The 11,047-nt window shown below is 38.1% G+C and overlaps 3 protein-coding genes across 5 annotated transcripts in view; all 3 read right to left on the bottom strand.

Annotated features, from left to right (window-relative positions):
* The window catches only part of LOC143422291 (hymenoptaecin), an 82,969-nt gene that overhangs the window by 16,797 nt on the left and 55,125 nt on the right, over positions 1-11,047 (bottom strand). The gene's annotated exons all lie outside the window — the stretch shown is intronic.
* Positions 156-1,057, bottom strand: LOC143433559 (uncharacterized; the record flags this gene model as incomplete). Its single annotated transcript, XM_076910923.1, has 2 exons — positions 156-484; positions 788-1,057. Coding segments are annotated over 2 exons (480 nt in total), but the record flags the coding sequence as incomplete, so codon positions are not given.
* On the bottom strand, positions 4,065-9,762 carry Ube3a (ubiquitin protein ligase E3A). Of its 3 annotated transcripts, none has more exons than XM_076893092.1 (12): positions 9,105-9,762; positions 8,223-8,358; positions 7,967-8,147; positions 6,788-7,153; positions 6,385-6,695; positions 6,074-6,271; positions 5,704-6,003; positions 5,409-5,609; positions 5,045-5,322; positions 4,750-4,966; positions 4,441-4,676; positions 4,065-4,365 (listed from the first exon to the last, which is right to left on the bottom strand). In XM_076893092.1, the coding sequence occupies exons 1-12, from the start codon at positions 9,149-9,151 to the stop codon at positions 4,245-4,247; spliced, it is 2,592 nt and encodes an 863-aa protein (XP_076749207.1). In that variant the 5' UTR covers positions 9,152-9,762; the 3' UTR covers positions 4,065-4,244. The 3 variants fall into 3 exon arrangements, with proteins under 3 accessions (XP_076749207.1, XP_076749208.1, XP_076749209.1); XM_076893093.1 differs by having other exon boundaries at positions 8,223-8,353; XM_076893094.1 differs by lacking the exon at positions 9,105-9,762 and adding an exon at positions 8,749-8,896 and having other exon boundaries at positions 8,223-8,366.

The following is an 11,047-nucleotide window of genomic DNA, read 5'->3' as shown; positions in this document are numbered from 1 at the left end:
TCATTTTTTTTATTATCGTTTACGACGATCTCTGCGTAATCGTCGAAAGGATTGCACAGAGTACTTAGAGATAGGATGAACGAGAGGGGTGACATTCTAAAGATCAAATTAATATCAGGCCTCATTTTCGAGATACATAATAATTACAAGATGCGTAAGTTTATTTAAAAGAATCTTTTAATCGTGTATATGCAAACAATTCTCAATAATCGTCGGACAGATTGACGTAACAGTAATTGCTTGTGATACCATTAAATTGTACAAGTCTTACCTATTAGTGATAGAGCATAATCTTCGCTAATATATCAATTACCATGTGCACGATTGGCAAGACAATAAAACCGAATATGAATATTAAACAAACATAAACGCTGAACAATTCTGTGGTGAATACCAAACATCGAACTATCGTCTGGCGGAAGTCTTTGCTATCGATTATACCAATCACTTTATCCAGTATGAAGCGCAATACGTGCAGGAATACCTGAAAAGTACGATTTTATCGTTTACCTTCTCGCGTCCATGAATATTTACACATTAAATCCACTAGACATTAAACATTTCAATATCCAAATGTTCGAAATCTTTTTCGTTCGCGTGCGAAAATAAATTTTTACTAATATATACAGAAACTTATACATGAATACATTTAAAGTTAGTTTCAGTAATTGTTGAAAATAAAAAATAAAGGAACTTCATTGAAACTCGCAATTTCGACCGAGTAATGAAATTTCTAACACGCTATCAAATAAATTATTCCAGTAAAATGGTTGTTGATTTAAGATACCTCCACGACGGGTATGATGTTCAGCATCACGTGCAACAACGCAAGAAGAGATCGACCGGTTACTCGACCCATTGTGCCAATTAGAGCCGAAAACGTGTACTCTGTTCGTGGAACGCCACATAATTCTTGATAATTGACCAAGCATTCCCGGAAGTTGTACAAGAAATTACGTTTTACGTTACTTTCTAAACGATCTCCGCAACGATTGTCTCTGTTACGCAGATCGCGTAACAATCTCGATGTGAAGTCATCCCCTATGAAAGGGAAACAAATTTATCGTATAATTCGTTAAATTATTCACAGTCGAGTGCAATTCTCGGCTAAGTCTTGGAAGGATTTTACCCGTGGTAAAATTGTATCGTTGCCAGCGTTTCGATCGATCGAAATCGGAAAAACTGTAAGGGTTCTTCCACCTCCATTCAGGCACCGTATCCTCTTGCGCGATGCTTTCCAAAGAACGGTCGATTTTTGCATCGTCGCACTTCCAATCGCCTGATTTTCTACTGAAACTGTTCCCATCTGTTCTCGACTGAAAATTTTCATCCAATTGCGAGCAAAGATGACACATCGACGGACTTATCGCACGTTTCTTCTTTCCTCCGCGTTTCTCCTCTTCCGGAAACTAGCGAGAAGGGTGGAGAATAAATTAGCGCGTACAATTCACACGATACATCGGTTTTTCAAGGGTTGACCAGCGTACAACGGAGTAATTATAAAGAGAGAAAGCGGAGAGAAAGAAAATAGATATGAGAGTACACAGGTGGAGGCTATTCTAGTTCTCGTTTACTTGTTGATCATGAAAAAGACATTTATTTTCCAGATGCCACTTCTCATTATAATCAGACTTTGGTACAAAATCGAGACTGTTCTGATTCTGTGAATCGTTCATATTCGAAAATCGGGATGCACGATCTATCGCGGCTTGATCGCTCTCGTTGCTCGTAAACGTGACTTCGCTTTCGATACGGTATACAATTTAAACAAACGGTTACAATTTGCCCCTTTGCCGGTCGCAACAGCGGAGGAAACGTCAGCTAATTTTCATCTTCTGTTCGTCCACGAAAAAGGGGTCTGCGGAGGGGACGTTTCGCGTTCAGAATTTTACGTACACGCGTGAAATTGTCCGCCGTGCCCAACGTCACCTGACAACCGGTAACGTACAGGGTAATTCGCTTAATTCGATCGCCTAAAATTACTCGTTACCTACTCGCGGCACGAACAAGTGTACGAACCGAGAATCGCGCGATCTCAAAGGCGACGCGTGCTGGAGTAACCACTCTTTTCCCTAGACACAGCGTTCGTGCGTGAATTATTAAAGGTTGCCTTCGATTTCTTAGCGGCGCATCCTGTATTTGTTACAAATTCTCGCCAAAGAAAATATAGGGTGTTGACGCTAAAAAATTCCTGGTGACCCTCGGAGCTTTACGTGTAAGCAACGGATAAGAAGAAAGAAAAGAATTCTTATCGCAACACATGTTCCTCCTTGAAGATCGTACACTCGCATTTGGCTCGCACACTCTTTCGTACAACGTATACATGGTTTTCAAGTGACCTCAGAGTCAGATGAATCGCTCTGCGTAATAACGCTTGACTCGTTTCGAATCGACCAATTTTTGGCTCGCGCTTACAACCGATCTCTTACGTTACTAGATTGCTGCGAAAATAAATGGCGCACGAATTACTCGATAGAACTTTATTTTATATATTGTCACGTGACTAACAATAAGACAGCCGACAACGTGGACAGCGGTATCTCGAGGAAGCCGCCAATTACGTTTATACAAATTCATACCCGTGTATGTTACGTGTACATATATATATATATTTATATATGTATGTATATAGATCGGATACTACTTTGCGTATCAAGACGAAACGGTGATAGAAAGAGAAATTGAAAAGAACCAGTTATACATACACACGTACAAACTTTAAAGAAACGTGAAAGAAAGAAAGAAAGGTCAGTGATCATGATTGCGTTCTCCTTTTTTCTTGCCATGTACAAAATGTCTTGTGTGTAGAACGTGACGACGAACGTCGAAAGGGGTGTTCCTCGGCATTTTTTTTTTTGCAGCATCAAGTACCAACTATAGGATTCACTAAGTCTACGATACACGTATATATCTCTACAAATTCCGACCCATCGTTCCCGGCTCACTTTCGCACTCATCACAGTCGCGCATCTCACTATTATTACTCTTAAGCTGTGTGCACTCTGCATTGTACTGCGTTTAAAATTAAAAACATCGAGAAGCAAGTCGCAGCAACTTTGTAAAAGCCGATTCGGAAACGAAATGGACCGATCTTCTTCGATCGATTAAGGGGATATTCGCTCGAACTCTATCTAAGAATCTCGTTTCTTCGTCGAGAACAAGTGTTTGAAAGGTCCGAAACGTTGACGAACCCTTGAAAACTTTGAACGCGTCCTCTCGAAAATAGCTGACAAGATTTCTTAGAGACTAGCGAGCATATCGATTTCAAATTGTACGTATATCGTTCATAGAGTTCTCTGTTCTCCCTAATAGAATTATAAAAATATTAACAATATTTCCGTCTCTCCCTCCCGCTTTCTTTTTTAAAACGGGTTAAAATAAAGTTTCGTTTAAACTTCGTCTAAAAGCTCTTTTTCAATCGACCGCCGTTTTGCTAAAGCTCAAATAATAGTTATGAGGTAGTAGCGATACAGGGGAAATTTAGTAAGTTATAACGAAAGCAGTTCTACGTTCTCTTTTTCATTCGATCGCGAAGGAAATTTTTAGAAAAAAATACCTACTTAATCCGTAAACCAAATAATAGATTCGGTTGTATGAGATTCTAGTTCTGCTAGCATCTTGTAAAAAGGGAATGTAACTTGTCTTGTCTCTTTTCTTTCTGTGGTTTTCGAACGTTAATAGCTTCCTAGTAAACCAATGTGCGAAACACTAATTACGTGCAGATCTTTTAGTATAAAAGAATAAATTCGTAAATGGTGTCCGTTTTCTAGAAACTTTCGAGCGAATAACCACTTAAGACGAGAAGCAGGGATAGCGCGTGTAATGAAAAACAAAATCGTTGGCAAGACTTATTCCAAGTGCGTCAATCTGCTTTGGCGTCTTAAATAACGCGGAAGGGTGCAAGGAAATTTCAAAGCACGCTATCGCAACAACTTTGTGTTACTTTTTTTTGTACAGCAATTCCAGTTTCCGTTTGCATAAAGGGAAACGTGTTGGAGGACAACGATCGATTGCGAGGTATTCTCGGTATCAAACGGTGATTTCTTCTTTTTTTTATCTTTCTCTTATTTCGGATCGTTTCAGGAAAGCTAGGGCTCTTTTTCAGCATTTCCACGCGTTTGCAAAAATTTCGAATAAATATGCGTTCACGTAGCGGGGGTAGAAGGAGGGAATCTCAAATTCCACGTTTGGAACTCGATGTACTTTGAAAGACTGGGGGAGATATCGAAGCTTTTTATGCACATTTACAATATGCCGAAACCCTTTGAATAATTAATCGCTTTCAATAAACGATCTTGTAACTTCTCTATTGTACTGTAGTCTGGCAACAGTAACACGTTATAGCACGTGTGGGCTATTGGTAATCTGAAATTTGAGAGAAAGAATTAAATAGTTTATATATGGATAATATTATTTAATAGAATTTTATATGAATTTTACCTATCAGAATCTGGTCCGTGTCTAGCAATAACCATCTTCAGCCTTGACAGACCACCAACTGGTACCCTATCGCTTCCAGTGGTAAATTGAAGAAGCCTTCGTTGACTTTCCGGTGGTAACGAATGCGCAACCCTCCAGAAATTACGCACTGCCTTACTATCGACAGTGTAGCCACCCTCGTATTCTGTGGCTGCTTCCAATTCCGCGAAATCGAAAACTTTGCTACCACAAACGAGCTATAGAAGCAAAACGATAGCCATTTATTATTAAAAATAAGTACACAGGTTATAAATAATTACTTCAACATACTTGTTCGATTTCCTCGGGTCTAAACAGTAACGCAAGTGGACTTTCATCTGTAACCATTTGAAAACCACGTCTAAATGCCTTGAACTGCCTTTCTACGGATTTATTAAGTAAGAAGTCCGCATAGAGATCAACGAATTCCTTTTTGTTCTCTTGTGTGACAAATGTCTCGTCGCCATTTTGTTTTAAATCGTGGAAAGATATCGAGCCAAACACATCTCTGGAACGATGTACAATTTATTAGATATCATTTATTAACTAAAGATTAGTTAATAATCACTACTCAATTATAACTTACTTGTTGGCCACTCTGAAAGTTTGCATGAGTGCTTCTGGCATATCATCTTCGGTATAATCCATCAATTCTTTCAGTGTTCGATATAAAGTAGGACTCCAATCTTCCAAATCGGCGAAGCATCCTTTTCTGCCAAGCAATTTTCGATAAACAACCATAGAGAAACGCACGTCAAGTATCACGTTGTTGTATATCGCTAAGCCAAGAACAACGCCTATTAGCGTGAAATGTGCGTCACTTTCGAACGATGTTGGATTGAACCACGTCATTTGCGTATCTTCCTGTGAAACAAATTAACATGTATAATAAGTAAGGTTAGTCAGAATGTTGTTTCCGAAAATCATTTTTTTAGGAATTATGAAGTTACCTGAGTCGTGAACATGCCGTAATCAGGATTAAAAATTTCTTCTACGATTAGTTGAAAGAACTCTTTGGAGACTCCGCCTTCATCGACACCTTGTTCACCTTCAAACTCAACGACTAATTGTTTCTTAAGATCTGATGGATTTTCCACTGCGATCATTTCCAATTCGACTAATGCGTCATCTATTAAACGATCTCTCCTGACCTAATTCGGGGAATTGTTAATACAAATCACTATAGAAATCGCGTTGCGCATTTGCGTTAACAAGATGGAAGTTATCCGTCCCGTTAGTTCGTACCTTTAGTCTTAAATAGGGATTAGTAGGCTGTCCAACAACAGACTGCAGGAAACTCATTCGACGTTCACTGTACATTCTAATGCGATTATCGTAGTATAAGCCCAATGTTTTTGTAGCTGGAGTGAGGATAAAAGCATAATTCATAAAACTAAATTTCATAGGTTCCTCGCTTTTATAATATGCAAAATCTTTGTCCATCTCTATTGCATCGCTAAGTGGTTCATTATAAAAGTCTGTAAAAGGTATAAATGGTTTTCGTGCATCCAGTGCTGTAATCCCTAATTCCTTAGCTAACGGATCCTATAAGCAATTACTTTATTATTATTATTGTTAACATTATATAATTATTTTGCAATTCTTCTACTCCCACCTGAGGAATTTGTGACAACGATCTTCCAGATTTATCGTTACTCGTAGATTCACCATCCTCGTCTGTGTTTAAATCACATTCGTCTAACTCACCGGCTAACATACTCGCGTAGTACAAAATTTTCATAACTTTTGTTGGAGCAGTAATAGTGTCTGCATCTTGAACGCAATAATCCCGCGTGAAAGAGCCTCCTATTACCTATAAAATAGAAAGTTTGCATATTTTGTCGTCAAATATTTCAGTATAATAAACGGTATCAATGTTGACCGCTCATCTTAGGAGAATGTAAGCACGCTAAAAAAAGACTATACCTTGACAGTAATTAATTCCTGCAGGGCCTGTAAAATACTTGGAAGTCGAGATTTACAATGTTTAGCCCATACGCGCGCCAGTTTAGCTTGTGCCACGATAGGAAAACAGCTGAGCGCTTTGCAAAGCATGTGGAGAGCAAGTTCCAAATATTCACTATTTCCAAGCATAGGTATTTCAAACACGATCAAGAATACATTTAACAAGCTGTCCATATTATCCCACGGCATAATACGAAATACTCTCAAGTCTAATTCAATATTATCTGCCAAAGTGACTAGTGCATTAACCAAAGCGGATTTGAATACTTCCCCTAAATAAAAGAAAAAATTAAAGAATTAAATATAATATATATTTAATCGTAATTATTACTGAATATTTTCACGGTACGAAACATTCTTTTACCTGGTAAAGACCAAAGAGCAGCGAAAGCTCTTCGCACGGCTGGTAGATCAACGCTGGTATCAACATTATTAGGAACTATGGGTGACGGTTCACTGCTGTCTTCTTCCTTATCTTCTCCTTGAATAGATCGAATCGCTTCTTTATTCATGTCACCAGGCGGCCTCAATAAACTATCCGAAGCTCTATCGAGAAGGGCAGCCAAGGGAGAGTCATTTTTTACCGTTTTTTGAAAACTAAGACTCAACGCCTTCGCACATGAAAATACCTCTCCCAACGTACGAATTAATAACGAAAATGATCCCTCTGATTTACATCTTTCTATTATGTCCAATAGCTTTGCTTCTGTGAGATATGGATCTTGTTTCCCTGTTGACAATAATATAAACTCATATTTTTGCTGATACTTCAATGCAAGTGATTTTTAATTGTATGTAATTGCACATAATAATTAGAAACGAAATATAAATATTACTAAATTAGAAATAAATAACAAGCAGTGAGAATTAAATATAATATTTATTAATGTATACACAGCAGCCACACAAGAATTTGATAAATAATTATTACTAAATTCTTTCTAGAATAATACCGTTAAGTGTCGTTTAATTTTTCAAAACTGTTTCATATATCTTTCTTTCTCTAAATACCTAAGATACAGATTAAGTATTAATAATTTTGTAACGAATCGCGAACAATAATTACTACTAAATCGATTTTTTGAAGATGACTTTTTCCGAGTACCGTAACTACTTTTACGTTTATTTCTGATTTCGTATGTTACCGATCTCTTTGCTTTTCTACGTCTTCTCGTGCGTTTCTTAACCGAATCGCTGCTATACTTGGGAATGCGAATTCTATATTGCTTCATAATATTTGAAAACATTTCTTTGTCCGATGATATCGATTTAGTCGATTCAGAATTAACATGATTAAGATTTGTTGTGCAAAATTGACATAAACGGCTATTTAATGGGATAGGAAAAAAAGTATTTAATTGTTGTTCTACAATTTGTTCCTCACAAATATTATCTGATACTTTATCATTAGAAGAAATCTGAATACTGTCATTTTCTAAAGTTTGATATGCAGAAGTCAAATCATTTGTACTGTTAGAAGTATCCATTGTTACAATGTCAGTGGTCGGTGGAGCAGGATTTAGGTTGGAATTTGATGCTATACCTTCATCCGAACATGTCGGATTCACACTTTTAACTGGTAAACTCTTGGCTAAAGATGCTGGGCCAGGTTCTAAAGTTGTTCGAGCTACTTTACTCGGTTGTGTGCCATCGCAGAGCCTCGCTTCTTGGGAGAATAATTGAATCGCTTGTGCTGCTGCCTGATTTGGTGTAAGATTTGTTACCTGTTTAAAATATCCATCGCAATATTAATACAAACCTTCCAGTGAAAAATGTTCAAGCAATTCTCAGTTACATACCTTGCCACTAGATGCACAGTTTTGATTGTCGCAATCAGGATTACCGCATCCATCGGTTAATTGATAAAAATATCGCTCGATCAATTTCTTAGCAACTGCACGCTTCATGTCGCTGCAAGGGCTCTTTGCTCCTACCCTAGCAATGTAATGGTAATGCAATGTGAAAATTACAATACATCAGTGTGTAATCTGCAGAAAGCGGAGTAAATGGTTGGGAAAAAAATGTTTGTATACACGCGCGTACTGCTCGAACAGACTAGATTAGAGATTAGCATAACCTAATTTAATGCTTCACGATTAACATTCGAAACACTTTACTGTTACGAGTCGGGCATATAACCTCTAAAAGTTCCACATATATATTTCCATAGCTTGTTAAAAACATTGAAACAGTTTGAAAGTTATAACGCTTTTTAGCAGAGATATGGAAAAATGAATTTTTCCATCGAACACTGAAACGAAACTATTCCGCACGGGAAATCTGAACATCGAATCTGTCACTGATAAACCTGACACGAACCTTGAGATAAAGTAAACAAAAGCGGCGGCTTCAGCTAGATTAGAAACGTCTTCCGATACTCGTAATTCATTTAATTAGAAACACATGGTCGTGACATGTTAACAACGATCCGCGACGTTGCCAATTCGGAATGACAGTTCAGAATTCGACTCCCTGGGGGTCGGAAAGCGAACGGAGTCGTTGCACCAAAACAAAGCGCGTTAAAAATAGCCTAGCCCCGTAGTTTCGTATATAACGATATTAAGTTTCGTGACACGTCTAGCGCGGATGCGTGTTCTCGAAATGAAGTGGCGATAAGACCAGGGCAAACGGCGAGAAAGTTCTAGATAACAAGTGTTTTACGGAACATTATCGATATACACCTGGAAGCGTGTTCTTCTCCAGGGTCCTCTTGGCCCTTGGCGCTCATAGACCGTGAATCTTCGAAATTTTGTCTCCTTTTCCGTCGATTGCGATAGAAAACTCTCACCACGATCGTATCCTCCTGTTACAGTTCTAGATTGCCGCGTACCACTTGCACACACCACCACTAAATTTAGTCAACAGTTCGTTTTATCGGTAGCTCGCACCTAGATGCTCGAGTTACGTTTCTACCACGTATTACGCACTACTGTGTACAATTCGTAATAGAATAGGCGAAGAAAGACGGACTGAATAGACAGAAGTATTAGAAAGGGACAGGAAGAAGGAGGGAGAGAGAGAGAGAGAGAGAGAGAGAGAGAGAGAGAGAAAGAGAAAGAGAACGTGATACGGTTTGTACTCGAGGTATATATTTGTCTGTAACTTGAAACGAAACGTTTGATGGTCGAGGTTAGGTGGACACCGTGGACATGAGAACACAGTATGTAATGTCCGTCGAATGTGTGGCCTGTCGATCCGGTTGATACGCGAATTTTTCCGGTCAATGTCAGTACACCGAGAAGGGAAGAAAAAAATAATAATTTTGCGGACTCTTCTTGGCTGCTGTCTACTGTTCTGCACGGAGACGACCAGCTGCGACTATCGAAACTTTCGATTAATCGAGCGCGGCGATATTTTTCAATCTATCGATAACTCGATGCAGTCTGACTCGCACTCGACGCATTTTTGAATCAATTCGAAATCTGGCGGAATTGGTTATTCTGGGATTGCTGCACCAGATTGTTAAGCGATTAGACAATTAATTAAGAGCGACTGAACGTTTGACAATATATTAAACCGTTATACAAAGTACAGGACTTCTTTTACAAGCTAAAATTTATTAGCTAATTTTTACAAACGCGTATATAGAAGAAATCTAAGTGTTTCGTAAATCCACGCAAGTAGAAGGCGCAAGAAACTTGCGCTCACAATTAAAACATTAATAATTAATTTTTATGTAATAGTTATTTATAATGGGACAAATATAAGAGTGAATAACGTTAACGATAATAATATTAACTAATAAAAGTAAAAGATAAAAGAGATCTGTTCACATTTCTTGGCTTTATTTGTTTCGACGTTTGGATTGAATCTTTCTTCTTCGAATTATAGAGGGCGGAAGAAAACCTGTAATTTTTTTGTACGATCGGTAATTCAGAATGTGAACAGAGAATTCCATACGTTGAGTGATCTACTCATGTATTTCTTCCATGCCTAGATCACGCGCCAAACCAAATGATCTTTACAAATAATGCGATCCGCGAAGAACAGCTCTAGTTTTCTTTTCCTAGCTTTACTTGCATCATCGTTTACTCGATAATATTCCATATTGATCGAATCGAGACGTACACGACAGCTTGACGTACGAATGCTTATTTTATATACCAATAATCATATTACTTCCCCCTTTAACGGGTCAGTGGGTCAGCGGATTACTCGCTACTAAATATTGTTTAAATATTGCTTACGGATTATTTGTTACTTAATATTTACAATTTCTTATTACAAGACTCCTTATTTGTTACAAGTTTCAACTGTATCTTTAATTTTACCGCGTAAAAATTGTATCCAACATCTAAATACTTTGAATTTGGCACAGTAGTAGAACAGCGATTGGAGAAAATCAACTGGAGGGAATAATATTAAGTATAATAAAAGACTGAAATGACGAAGCGTCTCTGAAAGGAGTATCGATCTTGCGCTAAATCTGGCATACGTTCCAACGGATAGCATAATTTCTTGGTCGATTTCATGACAACGAGTAAACGAAGAGCGATCCCGTGGAGAGGGTAAAGGTGGCAGCGAAATTCTTCGATAATTTCCATCGGTTTGGGGTGAATGTAGAAGAGAAATTGAGCTTTCGGGGCTGGAATGAGGGATTGACGCGAACAGGAAACCATTAGTT

This window comes from Xylocopa sonorina, chromosome 3, assembly GCF_050948175.1.
Source record: "Xylocopa sonorina isolate GNS202 chromosome 3, iyXylSono1_principal, whole genome shotgun sequence".
Lineage (NCBI taxonomy): Eukaryota > Metazoa > Arthropoda > Insecta > Hymenoptera > Apidae > Xylocopa > Xylocopa sonorina.
This window is presented reverse-complemented; position numbering and strand designations above follow the sequence as displayed.